This window comes from Oncorhynchus masou, chromosome 3, assembly GCF_036934945.1.
Source record: "Oncorhynchus masou masou isolate Uvic2021 chromosome 3, UVic_Omas_1.1, whole genome shotgun sequence".
NCBI lineage: Eukaryota > Metazoa > Chordata > Actinopteri > Salmoniformes > Salmonidae > Oncorhynchus > Oncorhynchus masou.
In genome coordinates this window covers 13,100,694-13,120,473 of record NC_088214.1, presented here as the reverse complement: position 1 = coordinate 13,120,473, position 19,780 = coordinate 13,100,694, and the positions used below count along the sequence as shown (strand labels likewise).

At 46.5% G+C, this 19,780-nt stretch overlaps 1 protein-coding gene across 1 annotated transcript in view; it reads left to right on the top strand.

Moving 5' to 3' along the window:
• LOC135510497 (serine/threonine-protein kinase STK11-like) overlaps positions 1-15,487 on the top strand; it is a 32,262-nt gene extending 16,775 nt beyond the window's left edge. The window contains exons 8-11 of the mRNA XM_064931490.1: positions 1,978-2,035; positions 3,476-3,669; positions 5,509-5,724; positions 14,904-15,487. Coding sequence (XP_064787562.1) covers positions 1,978-2,035; positions 3,476-3,669; positions 5,509-5,702 — 446 coding nt within the window. The 3' untranslated portion in view covers positions 5,703-5,724; positions 14,904-15,487. The remainder of the gene's footprint in view (positions 1-1,977; positions 2,036-3,475; positions 3,670-5,508; positions 5,725-14,903) is intronic.
• Positions 15,488-19,780: the final 4,293 nt, after the last annotated feature.

Below are 19,780 nucleotides of genomic sequence, written 5' to 3'. Positions count from 1 at the left end.
AATAAATGCTTCACAGAGTTCAAGTAAGACACATATCAACTGTTCAGAGGAGACTGCGTGAATCAGGCCTTCGTGGTTGAATTGCTGCAAAGAAACCACTACTAAAGGACACCAATAAGAAGACTTGCTTGGGCCAAGAAACACTAGCAATGGACATTAGACCGGTGAAAGTCTGTCCTTTTGGTCTGAGACCAAATTTGAGATTTTTGGTTCCAACCGCCGTGTCTTTGTGAGATGCAAAGTAGGTGAACGGATGATCTTCGTATGAATAGGTCCCACCGTGAAGCGTGGGGGTGCTTTGCTGAAGACACTGTCTGTTTATTTAGAATTCAAGGCATGACTACCACAGCATTCTGCAGCGATACGCCATCACATCTGGTTTGCGCTTAGTCCCACTATCATTTGTTTTTCAACAGGACAATGACCCAAAACACACCTCCAGGCTGTGTAAGGGCTATTTGAAGGAGAGTGATGGAGTGCCTGATCAGGTGACCCGGCCTCAACCCAATTGGGATGAGTTGGGCCACAGAGTGAAGGACAAACAGCCAACAAGTGCTCAGCAAATGTGGGAACTCCTTCAAGACTGTTGGGAAAGCATTCCAGGTGACTACCTCATGAAGCTGGTTGAGAGCATGCCACGAGTGTGCAAAGCTGTCAAGGCAAAGGATGGCTACTTTTTTGGTTACTACAGGATTTCATATGTGTTATTTCATAGTTTTGATGTCTTCACTATTCTACAGTGTAGAAAATAGTAAAAAATCAACTCTTGAATGAGTAGGTGGCATCTTTTGACTGGTACTGTCTTTGTGCTTTCAGACGCCTTCACTTTTTCCACATTTGCCTTATTCTAAAGTTTTTTTATTAAATTGTTTTATTTCCTCATCAATCGACACACAATACCCCAAATGGGTTTTCGATTTTTCTTTTGCAGCGGGGTCAATGTAAATTGTTCGGATGCCGATTTTTATGAATTATTCAGTAGGCTTGGTAGAAGCTGTTAAGGAGCCTTTTGGTCCTAGACTTGGCGTTCCGGTACCAAGTTGTAGAAACATCTCAAGGATCAACTCAATTTTGAGTCTCATCGCAAAGGGTCTGAATACTTTCAGTTTTTTTTATTTTAACTCTGCAGCTGCAATTAAAATAATTCTTATCTTTACCATTTAAAAAAACAAGGTGACCCCCGACATCCGGAAGTGAATTTGGTAAATTAGACACATTCGGTCTTCATAGTACTGTAGCATCAGCTATGCTGCAGCAAATGTAGGCCTACCTGTCAAAAAAGGGGAAAAGAGACCATGATGGGTCTACATGCATTGTGAACTGCGCTCCATAGTGAAATGAGCTGTCTCCCCACCCTGAGTGTTGATTCACCATACAGAGGCTGTAGAGAAGCCAGATTTAGACATTGCATATCATTTAACAGTTCCATTTCACGCCATGCTGTTCATAGAAATAATTGATTATTATTTACTGGTTTCTTGCAGTTATTTAACCCGGGAAAAAGGTTTTGGGCGGTTAATCTCGGTTAAAGGGTTCCCGCCTTTCAGCCCTAGTGTAGGCTAATCAATATATGAGAGAGATCACATTTATTATTTCTTTGCTGCAGCACTGTGGGAACCTTATTGTGGTATTTTATGATGCTCTAGTGACATTTTGTTATTGTATTTGTATTGTGGGCAGTTCATGTCTCCATTGTCTGTCCTGGGATAGCCTCCACCTTGTCTTTGCAGCTGGCTATGGTGTAGTAAGTATGGAGAGAAAGATGGGCTGTAGTGAGGATGGGGAAATGCAGATCCTTATAGGGCTGTTAGTGCTTTGATTAGTAGGTGATAGGTTCCCTGTTTCTTGGCGTCTCCTAACAGATGTGGTATACAGTGAAATGTTTTCTCTTCCTCTATAGAATCCATTTATTCCCCCCATTTCCTATTTTCTCCACCGTTCCTCTGTTCTTACATTCTGCCTGTTTGTCTTTACCAGGAATGCTTGAATATGATCCCGTCAAGAGGTTCTCCATACAGCACATCAGGCAGCACAAGTAAGTAACTGAAGTAATCCATGTTGAAAATAGACCACAGGCTTTACTTCAATTTCTTTCATCTTCTGATTCGATTGACCTAAAATGTCCGTCACCCTGACCATGCCACAGTCCATACAGAAGGCTGTGCTCTCTTTGCCCTTAGCGATGCTGTGAACCCTGTCACTGTTAATATCAGACTGATCTAAAGTTCCACACAGAGTTAGAATGACTGTGTTGTGATTCTCTGGTTCCACTGCTCTTCCAGCATCAGGGACAGACCGACTGAGACATGAGGCAGTAGATGTAGCAACACTGTGTTCATATTAATGGCTGAGAGTGAATGTAATGGGATCGAACACATGGAAATTGTTTATGATGCGTTTAGTTCCAGCTATTACTATGAGCCCTACTATGAGCCCTACTATGAGCCCTACTATGAGCCCTACGGTGCCACCAGCAGCCTTCAACCTCAGACAATGACATTCTGCCTTGGAGAGACTACAGATTACTGATCTGTGTGTGTGTTCTTCAGAAAATAGGTAATTTAGCATACCTTGTGGTGCAGTCTAGCTGCTTCAAAATGAAATGGTACACTGGAAATGGAGAAACCATATTGTTTTTTTTATTGGTATGCGATATTGTCTATTTCATTATCCATTGTGACATTAAAATCCTTATTTACTAAACCCCAACACATCATAGGCTTAATATTATTATTAGTTACACTGTCCACTTCTGAGGCTCACTGATACTGACGTGGTGCTCCGATGACGTCAGTGGATTAGAGGGAGAGGAAGAATGGAGGGGGAGGGGGAGAGAAGCTGTTCAAAGCATGCTGCAATCCATTTTCTCCCTTTCTGTGTGTTCAAGGAGAAGGAGACTGCAGTTTGAGAGGACTCTCTCTGGGTTTTAACCCTCTTAACTAAAACGAGCTCCAACGACTGCAATGAGACTTCGTTTCCATGGTTACTAATGACAGAGGCATCCTTGTGCAACAAAGGGGTTCTTGACCCTCCTGCAATTTGTGGAGAGAATGAGAGAAAAAGAGGGTGAAAGGGGAAAGAAATGAACTTGAGGGATAGAGAGCGGGAGAAAAATAACCTTAATCACCCTCCTTCTACTGAAAGACCCTCCACAGCTGTCTCTGCTGCCTCATTTAAACTCTTTATAGCAGCACGGTGCCGTGAAGGAAAGAAAAGCAGGAAGGCAGAAGTAAACCAACCCCATTCGTCACGCTCTGAAATACACACTCCGTTTCCATATCTGGTTGGGTTGCATTAAAATGTAGCTAGGTGACGCCATATGAATACTGACTTCAGTCATGATACAAACCACTATGTGGGTCAGCGTATTGGCTCGGTATAAGGCTAACCAACTGGCTTACCTAAGTCAGATTTTGTGCCAAGACTAGTTTAGTAACTACTAATACAATACCCCCTCCCTTCCATTCTTCCCCAGCTGGGTACGTAAAAAACACCCACCAACGGAGCCTCCGGTGCCCATCCCAGCCAGCGCGGAGAGCCGGGACGTGTGGCGCAGCATGACGGTGGTGCCCTACCTGGAAGACCTGCACGGCTACACCGAGGAAGAGGACCAGGAGTTCTATGACCAGGAGGATGACATCATCTACACTCAGGACTTCACTGTGCCAGGTAGGCACAGAGAGAAATACTGTGTGTGTGAGACACACACACACACACACACACACTAAAATATGAGTGGGAGCGAAAGAGAGAGAGAGGGATACATACATACATACATACATACATACATACATACATACATAGGATAGATGAGAATAGTGTGTTCCATTTCATACATACATACGGAGGGGAGGGAGGGAGAAGGAGGGAGGGGGAGGGAGGGAGGGAGGGAGGGGAGGGAGGGAGGGAGGGGGAGGGAGGGGAGGGAGGGAGGGAGGGAGGGAGGGAGGGGAGGGAGGGGAGGGAGATGGAGGGAGGGAGGGAGGGAGGGAGGGAGGATAGACTCCAGTCAGAAGGATAGATGAGAAGTGTTTAGTGTGTTCCATTTCATACATACATACGGAGGGAGGGAGGGAGGATAGACTCCAGTCAGAAGGATAGATGAGAAGTGTTTAGTGTGTTCCATTTAAAAGGCTTGAGGAAGGAGTGTTGCAGCCTTGCCAGGATTCAGTTGTCCTTTGAATACTGTATTCCACTTGTAGGGGACGTAACCAGTCTAGACTGTTAAGTGTTGTATATCATATAGCTCTGGGAAAACCCTTCTAATGGAAATGTAACATTTTCCCTCAGTTGTTGCACTGTAGACGTTTTTGTCGACAGTCTAGACTGTTAAGTGTTGTATATCATATAGCTCTGGGAAAACCCTTCTAATGGAAATGTAACATTTTCCCTCAGTTGTTGCACTGTAGACGTTTTTGTCGACCGTTGCACTTCTAAATCAATAAATAATCCTCTTTGCTGAGTCAGTTGGTTATAATGGCTTACGAGGATTTAAACATTTAACATTTTAGTCATTTAGCAGAGGCTCTTATCCAGAGCGACTTAGTAGGGAATGCATACATGTTCGTACTGGTCCCCCGTGAGAATCGAACCCACAACCCTGGCGTTGCAAACGTCATGCTTTACCAATTGAGCCACACGGGACCGCCATCTGTGCAGAATTCTGAACTCGTTAGCTAGTCTTTCCTTCTTTCATAAATGTGTTGCTAGGCAACAAGGGAAATGATAACATAATGGCAGTAGTCCTTGTCGCTTTGAAGCTTGATGACCTACAAAAAAAAAAAACATTTTCAATGGCACCACAGAGAGCTTGAATGGCAGTGGGTGAATGCATCTAATAATAGCTTACAGTGTGGGAGTATGAATGGTGATTCCAGGCACCACTCTCCCACCCACACACACGCACTCACTCAACAGTCAACACTAACTCATAACATTAGCTCAGAGCCACAATCTCTGTCTGTCTGCTAAACACACCTTAAATAAGGTGACATTTCAAACTGATTAGTTGGCATACAGCTTTGGCTTTTTTAATAATGTCACTTAATGTCATTTAGTATCTGTAAATGTATTGAGGAAAAAAACAACTTTAAAAGGGTACTACTGTGCAGACACAACTCCATTACCACTCTGATTGGTTGTCTCTTCTTACCGTCTGCTCTCACTGGCCCAATCGCCATTGATCTTTTGACCCGACTGGTCAGAAAGATCAATAGATGAAATCTGGTGAAGCAGTCAGTCACTCAATGGATTTTCTGGTGGGGTTTTCTTTTGACAATGTTTTGTCCCCCAGTCTCTATCTGCTTTGATATTTTCGTGCTATTGAGGAGGAAGAGTTTTATTCTAAAGGTCTCATCTCTCTCAAAACATGTTTTTATAAATGCGCTTTCTACATGATGAAAGCAGTAGATTATCTGAAGGTGGTGTGTGATTGCCTCTGCAGATGTTCATGGTGTTTGTCTCTGTGTTTGTGTTGACCGGCCTATATTCTCTCTCTCTGTCCTCCAGGGCAGGTACCAGAGGAGGATTTGGATGAGGCTGAGGTGGATCTGAGCCGGGCCCAGGCCAAGCCTGTGTGTGTAAACGGGACGGAGAGCAAGGCCAAGCCAGAGCGCAGGTCCTCCTCCTCATCCAATCCCTCCCGCAAAGGAGTCTCCACAGCCAGCAAGATACGCAAGTTCTCCACCTGCAAACAGCAATGACCCCACCTCAACAACCCATCTGGTGAGAAGGGTGTGTGTGTAGGTTTGTGTGTCGCAAGGTTATTGTAGGAAATTAAAACGAATCCTGAAAAAAAAAATATATATTTTGTAAACTGAAATAAAATAATTAACAAACCCGTTTGGAAAAACTACTGGACGACTTTGACTCCAACTATGTTCAGTTGAAGTTTCCCCTGAACTTCTGGGAAACAGCCAATGGGGTTTTCAAGCTATTAAACATTTGTATTTTTTTAAGATTCTGAATCTGGCGGGTAAATGCTGCCAGGTGATCGGGATGTTTCAAATGCGCCTATCTTGTGCATCACTCACTAGCTGTTGCGTGCTAACGGGGAAGTAATCTGCTAGCCAAAGGGCGGGCGTGGAGCGTGAACAGTGGCGACAGCAAACCCTAAACCACCAGTGGTCAGTTGACCATATTTCTATTACCAGTCTCGGCGCTAATCCTTTTAAAGTCCCATTGAGATTGACTTTCTCATTTAAACTAGGGCTGTGAAAGTCACCACATTAACACGTGAAACTTTTTTCTTCAATTTTTAAGCGCACATGTTTCCGCACTGACCCTTTTAAGCGCAGAACGGATCACAGCTTCAGCACAGATGGAACAATGAGACAGATATTTCACCGGATGTATAAATGTGAAGCATCTAGTTGGCGTTTCCACTCACTACCAAATATGGTAATAAAAGGAAGCCCAGTGGGAGAAGATGGAGCGAGATGGATTTTGGCCGACATTCTGTGAATTTTCTCATCGATTAAATATATCTCAATACAGTTTTCTGTTTCAAAAACTAGAATCTGTTAGAATCTGAGTGGACTAAGTTTTGTAGATTTTACCCTTTGCCAAAGTAATGTTAAAAAATGGCGTTCTTTAGGAGTGCAAGGGCGAATTTAGTTATTGGCGTTCCCTAATGGATATATGCAAATGCATGCTAAAACGCACCAATAGGACCTCGCTAGCTCTTGCTTGGGTCTGCCCACTATGATTCATTTTCTCCCATTGGGAATGACTGGCTGTGATCTACACTATACATCCAAAAGTATTGGGACACCCCTTCAAATTATTGGATTCGTCTGTCCTCTGTTGCAATACTCACTAACGAGTTTCAAACTGCCTCTGAAAGATACGTCAGCACAAGAACTGTTTGTCGGGAGCTTAATGAAACGGGTTTCCATGGCCGAGCAGCCGCACACAGGCCTAAGATCACCATGCGCAATGCCAAGCGTCGGCTGTAGTGGTAAAGCTCGCCGCCATTGGACTCTAGAGCAATGGAAACACGTTCTCTGGACTGATGAATCACGCTTCACCATCTGGCAGTCCGACAGACATATCTGGGTTTGACGGATGCCAGGACAACGCTACCTGCCCCAATGCATAGTGCCAACTGTAAAGTTTGGTGGAGGAGGAATAATGGTCTGGGGCTGTTTTTCATAGTTCGGGCTTGGCCCCTTAGTTCCAGTGAAGGGGAATCTTAAAGGTATATCATACAATAACATTCTAGACAATTCTGTGCTTCCAACTTTGTGACAACAGTTTGGGGAAGGCCTTTCCTGTTTCAGCATGACAATGCCCCTGTGTACAAAGCAAGGTCCATACAGAAATGGTTTGTGAAGATTGGTGTGGAAGAACTTGACTGGCCTGCAGAGCGCTCGCCTCAACCCCATCAAACACCTTTGGGATGAATTGGAACGCCGACTGAGAGCCAGGCCTAATCACCCAACATCATTGCCCGACCTCACTAATGCTCTTGTGGCTGAATGGAAGCAAGTCCCCACAGCAATGTTCCAACATCTCGTGGGAAGTCTTCCCAGAAGAGTTGTAGCAGAAAAAGGGGGACCAACTCCATATTAATGTCCATAATTTTGGAATGAGTTGTTCGGTGAACAGGTGTCCACTTACTTTTGGTCATGTAGTGTACCTTGGGCTAGTAATAAACATTTGGCTTCAGTCAATGCTTGTGTCTTTAAAAATCAAATTTTATTGGTCACATACACATGGTTAGCAGATGTTAATGTGAGCATAGCGAAATGCTTGTGCTTCTAGTTTTGACTATGCAGTAAAATCTAACTAGAATTCTAACAAATTCACAACAATTATACAAATGTAAAGGGATGAATAAGACTATGCACATAAATATATGGTTGAGCGATGACAGGCAGATGTAGTAGATGGTGTAGAATACAGTATATACAGTTGAAGTCGAAGTTTACATACACCTTAGCCAAATACATTTAAACTCAGTTTTTCACAATTCCTGACATTTAATCCTAGTAAAAATGCTCTGTCTTGGGTCAGTTAGCATCACCACTTTATTTTAAGAATGTGAAATATCAGAAAAATAGTACTGATTTTTCAGCTTTAATTTCTTTCATCACATTCTCAGTGGGTCAGATGTTTACATACACTCAATTAGTATTTGGTACATTGCCTTTAAATTGTTTAACTTGGGTCAAATGTTTCGGGGAGCCTTCCACAAGCTTCCCACAATAAGTAGAGTGAATTGGGGCCATTCCTCCTGACAGACCTGGTGTAACTGAGTCATGTTTGAAGGCCTCCTTGCTCGCACACGCTTTTTCAGTTCTGCCCACACATTTTCTATGGGATTGAGGTCAGGGCTTTGTGATGGACACTCCAATACCTTGACTTTGTTGTCCTTAAGCCATTTTGCCACAACTTTAGAAGTATGCTTGGGGTCATTGTCCATTTGGAAGACTCAATTGAGACCAAATTTTAACTTTCTGACTGATGTCTTGAGATGTTCCTTCAATATATCCACATAATCTTCCTCCTCATGATGCCATCTATTTTGTGAAGTGCATCAGTCCCTCCTGCAGCAAAGCACCACCACAATATAATGCTGCCACCGCTGTGCTTCATGGTTGGGATGGTGTTCTTCGGCTTGCAAGCCTCCCCCTTTCTCCTCCAAACATAACGATGGTCATTATGGCCAAACTGTTCTCTTTTTGTTTCATCAGACCAGAGGATATTTCTCCAAAAAGTATGATCTTTGTCCCCATGTGCAGTTGCAAACCATGGTCTGGCTTTTATGGCGGTTTTGGAGCAGTGGCTTCTTCCTTGCTGAGCGGCCTTTCAGGTTATGTCGATATAGGACTTACTTTACTGTGGATATAGATGCTTTTGTACCTCCAGCATCTTCACATGGTCCTTTGCTGTTGTTCTGGGATTGATTTGCACTTTTCTCACCAAAGTACGTTCACCTCTAGGAGACGGAACGCATCTCCTTCCTGAGAGGTATGACGGCTGCATGGTCCCATGGTGTTTATACTTGCGTACTATTGTTTGTACAGATGAACTTGGTACCTTCAGGCATTTGGAAATTGCTCCCAAGGATGTACCAGACATCTGGAGGTCTCCAATTTTTTTATCTGAAGTCTTGGCTGATTTCTTCTGATTTTCCCATGATGTCAAGCAAAAAGGCACTGAGTTTTAAGGTAGGCCTTGAAATACAAGTACACCTCCAATTGACTCAAACAATGTCAATTAGCCTATCAGAAGCTTCTAAAGCCATGACATAATTTTCTGGAATTTTCCAAGCTGTTTAAAGGCACAGTCAACTTAGTGTATGTAAACTTCTGACCAACTGGAATTGTGATACAGTGAAATAATCTGTCTAAACAATTGTTGGAAAAATTACTTGCCTCATGTACAAAGTAGATGTCCTAACCGACTTGCCAAAAATATAGTTTGTTAACAAGAAATTTGTGGAGTGGTTGATAAAGAAGTTTTAATGACTCCAACCTAAGTGTATGTGAACTTCCGACTTCAACTGTACATGAGATGAGTAATGTAGGACATGATTAAAAGTGGCATTATTTAAAGTGACTAGTGATACCTCTATGTGAACATTATTAAAGTGACTGCCATTATTAAGTCCGTTTATTTAAGTGGCCAGAGATTTGAGTCTGTATGTTGGCAGCAGCCTCTCTATGTTAGTGATGGCTGTTTAACAGTCTGATGGCCTTGAGATTGAGAAACAGCTTCTATCTCTCGGTCCCCGCTTTGATGCACCTGTACTGACCTCGCCTTCTGGATGATAGCGGAGTGAACAGGCATAATGATTTTACAGCACTAAAGACCGTGTGCCTCTAGCCAAAATCATGTCAAAGTTAAGGCCAATATTACCGGGGCGCTTTCTTTCTGCCGCGGATTCGTGCGCATGTTGCGCATTTTGTATGGCCCGGTGCCCCGGGTGGGTGATTTCACTTAAGGACCAATTGAATGGTCTAAAATGTGCAAACTCCGCCTACCCAGTGCACCAGTCCATGCAAAACGAACTCACCCAGTTAAAGGGTTTGGGTGGGAGAATGTGTAGGACTGTATGTGTAAAGTTATCTGAACAGTACATATGATTACAGTAATACCTAACATTGGTTGGACAAGTTTTATTTTCCCCCCTTAGTCGCTCATTTAGAATGCTTTAAGTGTGTGCGTGTGCATTAAACTTCAAGAACATTCATAAGAGGGAGAAGGCCTACTCAACATTGGGCGCATCAATGCCTTTCTGTTCGTAACCTTTGTTTATGGTGAACTAATGCCATTAACTCGATTTAATCGTTTGACAGATCTAATTTAAAAATAAAAAAACATTACTGCCCACCAGTGGCAAGAAGTGACATCCCAAAAAACAACTATTCATCACATAAATGGTTGCTAACCTCCCATGTATTTGCTACTTTCTATCCTTAACACTAAAAATAAACAAAATAATAGAAAGAAATGAAATAAGAATGTTTTTCTCAAAGTAAATAAACTAGTAAATCAGGTCTGAAAGCTAACAAACTAAACAATTTAAAAAATATATTATCAACTATAATAACCGTGTGTGTGTGTGTGTGTGTGTGTGTGTGTGTGTGTGTGTGTGTGTGTGTGTGTGTGTGTGTGTACAGTCGTGGCCAAAAGTTGAGAAGGACACAAATATTCATTTTCAGTCTGCTGCCTCAGTTTGTATGATGGCAATTTGCATATACTCCAGAATGTTATGAAGTGTGATCAGATGAATTGCAATTAATTGCAAAGTCCCTCTTTGCCATGCAAATTATCTGAATCCCCAAAAAACATTTCCACTGCATTTCAGCCCTGCCACAAAAGGACCAGCTGACATCATGTCAGTGATTCTCTCATTAACACAGGTGTGAGTGTTGACGAGGACAAGGCTGGAGATCACTCTGTCATACTGATTGAGTTCAAATAACAGACTGGAAGCTTCAAAAGGAGTGTGTCGCTTGAATCATTGTTCTTCCTCTGTCATCCATGGTTACCTGCAAGGAAACACATGCCGTCATCATTGCTTTGCACAAAAAGGGCTTCACAGGCAAGGATTTTGCTGCCACTAAGATTGCACCTATATCAACCATTTATCGGATCATCAAGAACTTCAAGGAGAGCGGTTCAATTGTTGTGAAGAAGGCTTCAGGGCGGCCAAGAAAGTCCAGCAGGCGCTAGGACCGTCTCCTAAAGTTGATTCGGGGCACCACCAGTGCAGAGCTTGCTCCGGAATGGCAGCAGGCAGGTGTGAGTGCATCTGCACGCACAGTGAGGCAAAGACTTTTGGAGGATGGCCTGGTGTCAAGAAGGGCAGCAAAGAAGCCACTTCCTCCAGGAAAAACATCAGGGACAGACTGATATTCTGCAAAAGGTACAGGGATTGGACTGCTGAGGACTGGGGTAAAGTCATATTTTCTCTGAAACCCCTTTCCGATTGTTTGGGGCATCCGTAAAGACGAGATGAGCGCTACCATCAGTCCTGTGTCATGCCAACAGTAAAGCATCCATTCATGTGTGGGGTTGCTTCTCAGCCAAGGGAGTGGGCTCACTCACAATTTTGCCTAAGAACACAGCCATGAAAGAATGGTAAAGAATGGTACCAACACATCCTCCTAGACCAACTTCTCCCAACCATCCAGGAAGAGTTTGGTGATGAACAATACCTATTCCAGCAAGATTGAGCACCTTGCCATAAGGCAAAAGTGGTAACTAAGTGGCTTGGGGAACAAAACATCAATATTTTGGGTCCATGGCAGGAAACTCCCCAGATCTTAATCACATTGACAACTTGTGGTCAATCCTCAAAAGGCGGGTAGACAAACAAACAATCCACAAATTCTGACAAACTCCAAGCATTAATTATGCAAGAATGGGCTGCCATCAGTCAGGATGTGGCCCAGAAGCTAATTGACATCATGCCAGGGCGGATTGCAGAGGTCTTGAAAAAGAATGGTCAACACTGCAAATATTGACTCTCTGCATCAATTTCATGTAATTGTCAATAAAAGCCTTTATCACTTATGAAATGCTTGTAATTATAATTCAGTATTCTGAAGTAACATCTGACAAATCTCTAAAGTCACTGAAGCAGCAAACTTTGTGGAAATTATTATTTGTGTCATTCTCAAAACTGTTGGCCATGACTGTAGGTGTGATATTTTAAGCACCTTTGCAAAAATATTTACTCTCACCGGTCCACCTGTGTGGGAAGGGAGGGAGACTTGTAAGGGAGGGAGACTTGTAAGGGAGGGAGACTTGTAAGGGAGGGAGACTTGTAAGGGAGGGAGACTTGTAAGGGAGGGAGACTTGTAAGGGAGGGAGACTTGTAAGGGGAAGACAGGGGGAAGGCAGGGAGGGAGACTTGGCAGGGGGGAAGGAAGGAAGGCAGGGAGGAGGGAATGGAGGAGATGAGAGAAACTGATTCAAGGCTTCTCTGAGTCATCTCTACCACATCACTGCTCCTCCTAGGGACTGAGGTTCACACACACACTCACACACACGGTCTTTCCACTGGCAATCATAAAACACACGCACACACTGCAGAGCTACTTGGTCGGATATGCAGCAGTCTCTGTATTAATGTGTTATAGGGATGACTCACACTGGTCTAGATGGAGTGGGCTGCAGGCAGGATATTGTCTCTTGCTCGCTCCTGCCCGTGCTCGCGCTGCACCTCCCTCTCTCTCGCTGCCCCCCCTCTCACTCCCTCTCGCTGCCCCTCCCCCCCCCCTCTCGCTGCCCCCCCTCTCGCTGCCTCTCCCCGCCCCCCTCTCGCTGCCTCCCCCCCTCTCGCTGCCCCCCCCTCTCGCTGCCTCTCTTGCTGCCCCCCTCTCGCTGCCCCCCCCCCACTCGCTGCCTCTCTCGCTGCCCCCCCTCTCGCTGCCTCTCTCGCTGCCTCGCCGCCTCTCTCGCTGCCTCGCCGCCTCTCTCGCCGCCTCTCTCGCTGCCTCGCCGCCTCTCTCGCTGCCTCTCGCCGCCTCTCTCGCTGCCCCCTCTCGCCGCCCTCTCGCTGCCTCTCCCCCCTCTCTCGCCTCTCTCGCTGCCTCTTCCCCCCTCTCGCTCGCTGCCTCTTCCCCCCTCGCCGCCCTCTCTCGCCGCCTCCCCCTCTCGCTGCCTCTCCCCCTCTCGCCGCCTCTCTCGCTGCCTCTCCCCCCTCTCGCCGCCTCTCTCGCTGCCTCTTCCCCCCCTGCCGCCTCTCGCTGCCCCCCCCTCGCCTCTCTCGCTGCCTCTCCCCCTCTTTCGCTCGCTCGCCTCTCTCGCTGCCTCTCCCCCTCTCGCTGCCTCTCCCCCTCTCGCTGCCTCTCGCCGCCTCTCTCGCCGCCTCTCTCGCTGCCTCTCCCCCTCTTGCCGCCTCTCTCGCTGCCCCCCTCTCGCTGCCTCTCTCGCTGCCTCCCCCTCTCGCTCGCCGCCTCTCGCTCGCTGCCTCGCCGCCTCTCTCGCTGCCTCTCCCCCTCTCTCGCTGCCTCTCCCCCTCTCGCTGCCTCTCCCCCCCTCTCGCTGCCTCTCCCCCTCTCGCTGCCTCTCCCCCTCTCGCTGCCTCTCCCCCTCTCGCTGCCTCTCCCGCCTCTCCCCCTCTCGCCGCCTCTGCCCCCCTCTCGCTGCCTCTCTCGCCCTCGCTCCCCCCCTCGCTGCCTCTCTCGCTGCCTCTCTCGCTGCCCCACCTCTCGCTGCCTCTCTCGCTGCCCCCCTCTCGCTGCCTCTCTGCTGCCTCCCCCTCGCTGCCTCTCTCGCTGCCCCCCCTCTCGCTGCCTCTCTCGCTGCCCCCCTCTCGCTGCCTCTCTCGCTGCCCCCCCTCTGCTGCCCCCCTCTCGCTGCCCCCTCCTCGCCCTCTCCCCTCTCCCCCTCTCGCTGCCCCTCCCCCCTCTTGCTGCCTCTCTCGCTGCCCCTCCCCCCTCTCGCTGCCTCTCCCTCTCGCTGCCCCCTCTCTCGCTGCCTCTCCCGCTTTATTGCCTCTCCCCCCCTCTCGCTGCCCCTCACGCTGCCCACGCGCTGCCCCTCCCTGCTCGCGCTGTGTGTGTGTTGCTGGAGGCAGAGGGACACCTGTGTGTGTTGCCCCCTGTGTGTGTTGCTGGAGGCAGAGGGACACGCTGTGTGTGTTGCTGGAGGCAGAGGGACCCTGTGTGTGTTGCTGGAGGCCCCCTGGAGGCAGAGGGACCGCCTCTCCCCTTTATTCAGCTGCTTTCTGTGTTTTGCTGGAGGCAGAGGGACACGCTGCTGGAGGCAGAGGGACACGTGTTTTGCTGGAGGCAGAGGGACACGCGTGTGTTTTGCTGGAGGCAGAGGGACACGCTGTGTGTGTTGCTGGAGGCAGAGGGACACGCTGTGTGTGTTGCTGGAGGCAGAGGGACACGCTGTGTGTGTTGCTGGAGGCAGAGGGACACGCTGTGTGTGTTGCTGGAGGCAGAGGGACACGCTGTGTGTGTTGCTGGAGGCAGAGGGACACGCTGTGTGTTTGCTGGAGGCAGAGGGACACGCTGTGTGTTTTGCTGGAGGCAGAGGGACACGCTGTGTGCTTTGCTGGAGGCAGAGGGACACGCTGTGTGCGTTGCTGGAGGCAGAGGGACACGCTGTGTGCGTTGCTGGAGGCAGAGGGACACGCTGTGTGCGTTGCTGGAGGCAGAGGGACACGCTGTGTGCGTTGCTGGAGGCAGAGGGACACGCTGTGTGCGTTGCTGGAGGCAGAGGGACACGCTGTGTGCGTTGCTGGAGGCAGAGGGACACGCTGTGTGTGTGCCTGTGCACATGTGACAAATAAGCCTTTGATGCTCAAATAAGGCAAAGGGTGCAAAGCCCTTTAAATAGACTTTGAGTCTGTACGTCATAAATCATCCTATTTGTCATGCAATAGTTGTACAATGAAATGAACTAGAATAAAGCATGCCTCTCTCTCCTCTTAGGTTTATCTTTCCCATCCTTGGCAAGGGTGAGAGAACTGCTGATGTTGTTCCTCCTGAACCATTTGGCTACAAACTCTTCAAGGATGTCATGCGCACAGCGGAGAGATGGACAGAGAGCAGCAGAGAAACAGACTGTACCCTCAAGGGTCTTTGTGTGAAGTGGCTCTGTATCCGTTCCCCCTCTGTTCTTTTGCTCCCTGTGTCCTCCCCTCTCAGGCTGTCCCAGAGGAAGCATGGCTGGCCGTGCAAGTCCCACCTTCGTGAACTCTGACCCCATTGGTTTTAGTTCTTAGACAACCTTTTATTTGACAGAACCTAAAGATACACATTGTAAAAGGAATTAGGTTGATAAAGAATAGCTCTTCATTTTAACTATGAGGATAGTGATACTGATATAAAAACTGCATGCTGGATTGAACTTTGAGAAAGGGAAGCTGCTGAGTTAAGGACAGACAAACAGACTGAAACCTTGACTTCTACCACTGGTGTGTTGGGAGGGGCTTTATTGTGTTCATTAGGTTTTGTTTATTTTTTCCAATAAATCTTTTTTATTTATTATTTATATTAAACACGTCCCAACCAAATCCTTGTTGTCTGGCTCCCATTTTATTTTATATTCTGAAAAATACACTGAGTGTACAAAACATTAAGAACACCGGCTCTTTCCTTTACACTATCAAGATGAAGGCTATGGTCCCTTTTATAAATGTCACTTGTTAAATCCACTTCAATCAGTGTAGATGGAGGGGATGGGTTAAATCATTTGTTTTAAGCCTTGGGACATGGATTGTGTTTGTGTGCTGTTCAGAGGGTGAATGGGCAAGACAAAAATATTTTGGTGCCTTTGAATGGGGTATGGTAGTAGGTGCCAGGCACACTGGGTTGAGTGTGTCAAGAACTGCAACGGTACTGAGTTTTTCCACACTCAGCAGTTTCCCGTTTGTATCAAGAATGGTCCACCTCCCAAAGGACATCAAGCCAACTTGGCACAACTGCAGTGGTGGAAAAAGTACCCAATTGTTGTACTTGAGTAAAAGGAAAGATACTTTTAATAAGTGGAAGTCACCCAGTAAAATACTACAAAAAGTCAAAGTATTTGGATTAAAATATACCTATTAAGTAAACCAGGTGGCACGATTTTCTTGTTTTTAAATGTATGGAGAGCCAGGGGTACACCAACACTCATTATTTACTAATGAAGCATGTGTGTTTAGGCAGCAGGGTGACCAGGGATGTTCTCTTGGTAAGTGTGAATTGGACTATTTTCCTGTCCTGTTAAACATTTCAAATGTAATGAGTACTTTTAGGTGTCAGGGAAACTGGTGAGAAAAGTACATTATCTTTAAGGAATATAGTAAAGTAAAAGTAGTCAAATATATGAATAGTAAAGTACAGATACCCAAAACAACTACTTAAGTAAAAATACTTGAAAGTACTATTGAAATGCTGTGGGAAGCATTGGAGTCAGCATGGGCCAGCATCCCTGTGGAACGCTTTCCACACCTTCTAGAGTCCATGCACTGATGAATTGAGGCTATGCTGGGGGCGAAAGGGGGTGCAACTCAATATTAGGAAGGTGTTTGTAACGTTTTGTACACAGTGTATGGTTATTAAACTGCAGGTGTTTAAAGACCATGCGCTTCTGCTGTTTATTTCACACCTACACTGGCGTTGGAGTCAACACTTTCCCCAGAGGGGGACGGGGGATTGAGGGTGATTCTTGACTATGAAACTGAAATGAGGGGGATAATATGGCGTCAGGCATCTGTATGGTTGAAGATGCACTGGTAGCCTTTTTTCGTTTTTGTGCTGATCACGTCCCTTGAAATTCCTCACCCTATCACTCACCTCTCTCCCTCTTTCACCTTTTCTGTCCCCTTCCATCTTTTCATTTCTCTCACTCGCTCTCTGGTCTGACTCACCTACTCTCCTCTGTTGTCCTGCCCTCTCTCTTTCCCCCGCTCTCTATCCCCTCCTTCCTGTCTCTATGCTCTGACTCATCTGCTCCCCTCCCTCCCTATGCTCTGACTCACCCGCTCTGTGGTCTATTCTCAGTGCTGGGCTGATGGAGTGGCGGAGTTGCATAAAATGGAGACGAATGCTGCCCACGTCAGCCAGGCACTGAGAGAATCTATGCAGAGGCCAGACCAGCAAACCTGGATGAGAAACCTCACATGTACCTTTGATTAATGAACAATTCCAGCTTCTCTGACCTTATTCTTATTAAATAAATACCATGTTAGGAAATCTTTTTTTATTTCTTTACAATAATACATGCTATTGGTATTTTTTTCTTTTTAAAGGTCTAACACTTTCAAAATCTCAGATGTTTTGTAATGCCTTGATACCTACTGTAGATTGGACTCAAAGTATTTTCTTATCCGTTGCAATTAGCCCACCCCGATTTCTCCACCATTCTGTTGATGATACTGACTGTTGTGTGATGTGGATGTCTGCATTGCATCCTCTGTTGTTCCCTCGTCATCTCTGCCATCATGGTGATTTTATTCTATTATTCAGGAAGTGAAGTGAACACATCTCCTTTCTTTGCCTCTTTTGTTTTATTGGCTGGGAAAAAAGGAAAAATCCTAAATGAAAATATACATTGGTTGGTCCCTCGACATCTACAGTAGGTATCAAGGCATTACAAAACATCTGGGATTTTGAAAGTGTACAGATCTTTTTTCTCTCCACTAAATGACCAGATACATAGACAGGGACCCTTTATTCAAGGTACAACACAACTCGCCCCCTGGTTCCAGTAGTGGTACCAATGGATTTACACTGGTTTTGAGAATGATGAAGTGAACAATGCGATATGTACAAGTACTCAGTGTTTCAAGGTTTAACTCAGGTTTTCAGAAGATACAACATTGCTTAAGCAAAAGGGTCATTAAGGGTCGTTAAATATCCCTTCCAGTGGGGTTAGGGGTCATTAAATAGCCCTTCCATTGGGGTTATGGGTCATTAAATATCCCTTCCAGTGGGGTTATGGGTCATTAAATATCCCTTCCAGTGGGGTTAGGGGTCATTAAATATCCCTTCCATTGGGGTTAGGGGTCATTAAATAGCCCTTCCAGTGGGGTTAGAGGTCATTAAATATCCCTTCCAGTGGGGTTAGGGGTTATTGGGTGCTGAGAAGTCACTCAGCGTATGCAGGGTCAAACCACTGTACTGGAAGCATTTAACATTTAGCGTTTTGATCAGTCAGTCAATGATCCTAATTGCAACTCTGATTTCATAGTCCCATGGGAGCTACATCCCCCAGGTCTCTCCCTCCCAGTCCCCTGCTCTCTCTTTCTCCTCTTTCCCTGTCCTCTTTCTCTCCCCTCACCCTATATCGCTCTGTCTGTCCTCTTTCTCTCCCCTCACCCTCTGTCACTGTCTGTCCTCTTTCTCTCCCCTCAACCTATATCGCTCTGTCTGTCCTCTTTCTCTCCCCTCACCCTCTATCGCTCTGTCCTCTTTCTCTCCCCTCACCCTCTATCGTTCTGTCTGTCCTCTTTCTCTCCCCTCACGCTCTCGCTCTGTCTGTCCTCTTTCTCTCCCCTCACCCTCTATCGCTCTGTCTGTCCTCTTTCTCTCCCCTCACCCTCTATCGCTCTGTCTGTCCTCTTTCTCTCCCCTCACCCTCTATCGCTCTGTCTGTCCTCTTTCTCTCCCCTCACCCTCTATCGTTCTGTCTGTCCTCTTTCTCTCCCCTCACCCTCTATCGTTCTGTCTGTCCTCTTTCTCTCCCCTCACGCTCTCGCTCTGTCTGTCCTCTTTCTCTCCCCTCACCCTCTATCGCTCTGTCTGTCCTCTTTCTCTCCCCTCACCCTCTATCGCTCTGTCCTCTTTCTCTCCCCTCACCCTTTATCGCTCTGTCTGTCCTCTTTCTCTCCCCTCACCCTCTATCGTTCTGTCTGTCCTCTTTCTCTCCCCTCACCCTCTATCGCTCTGTCTGTCCATTTTCTCTCCCCTCACCCTCTATCGCTCTGTCTGTCCTCTTTCTCTCCCCTCACCCTCTATCGCTCTGTCTGTCCTCTTTCTCTCCCCTCACCCTCTATCGTTCTGTCTGTCCTCTTTCTCTCCCCTCACCCTCTATCGTTCTGTCTGTCCTCTTTCTCTCCCCTCCCCTCTATCGCTCTGTCCTCTTTCTCTCCCCTCACCCTTTATCGCTCTGTCTGTCCTCTTTCTCTCCCCTCACCCCTCTCTGTCCTCTTTCTCTCGTCGCTCTGTCTGTCCCCTCACCCTTTATCGCTCTGTCCCCTCTTTCTCTCCCCTATCTATCTGTCTGTCTGTCCTCTTTCTCTCCCCTCACCCTCTATCGCTCTGTCTGTCTGTCCTCTTTCTCTCCCCTCACCCTCTATCGCTCTGTCTCTCACCTCACCCTCTATCGCTCTGTCCTCTTTCTCTCCCCTCACCCTCTATTGCTCTGTCTGTCCTCTTTCTCTCCCCTCATCAGACCTTTTCACATGAGATCTTTTTCAGAGCTGATTTGATTGGCCTGTGTAAACGTAGACTTAGAGTAGTGTGTCAGTCAGGCTTATGGTAAGTGCCCTTCATCCAGCAGACAGCTAGCTGCCTGCGACACGTCCCTGTTCCCTCAACTCAGGCCTCCAGGGGGAAATGGATTCCCCTACTATAATCAATTTACAGACACAACATGAGAGGATGGAAGGTCAAAGTCATGGAATTGGAATGAGTTGTAGTTATAACTTCTGGTTTCTAGTGCTGATAGGGGTCTGGGAAATATGAGAGGGAGGACAAAAGAGGAAGTGCATAGACAACCATTTGTTTTCTAGATATGGTAGAACTTTACACAAAATATGCCCATTTTCTAGGGGATGTTTCATTAACTGTTTTTTTTTTACTTTAATATGATGCCATTGAAG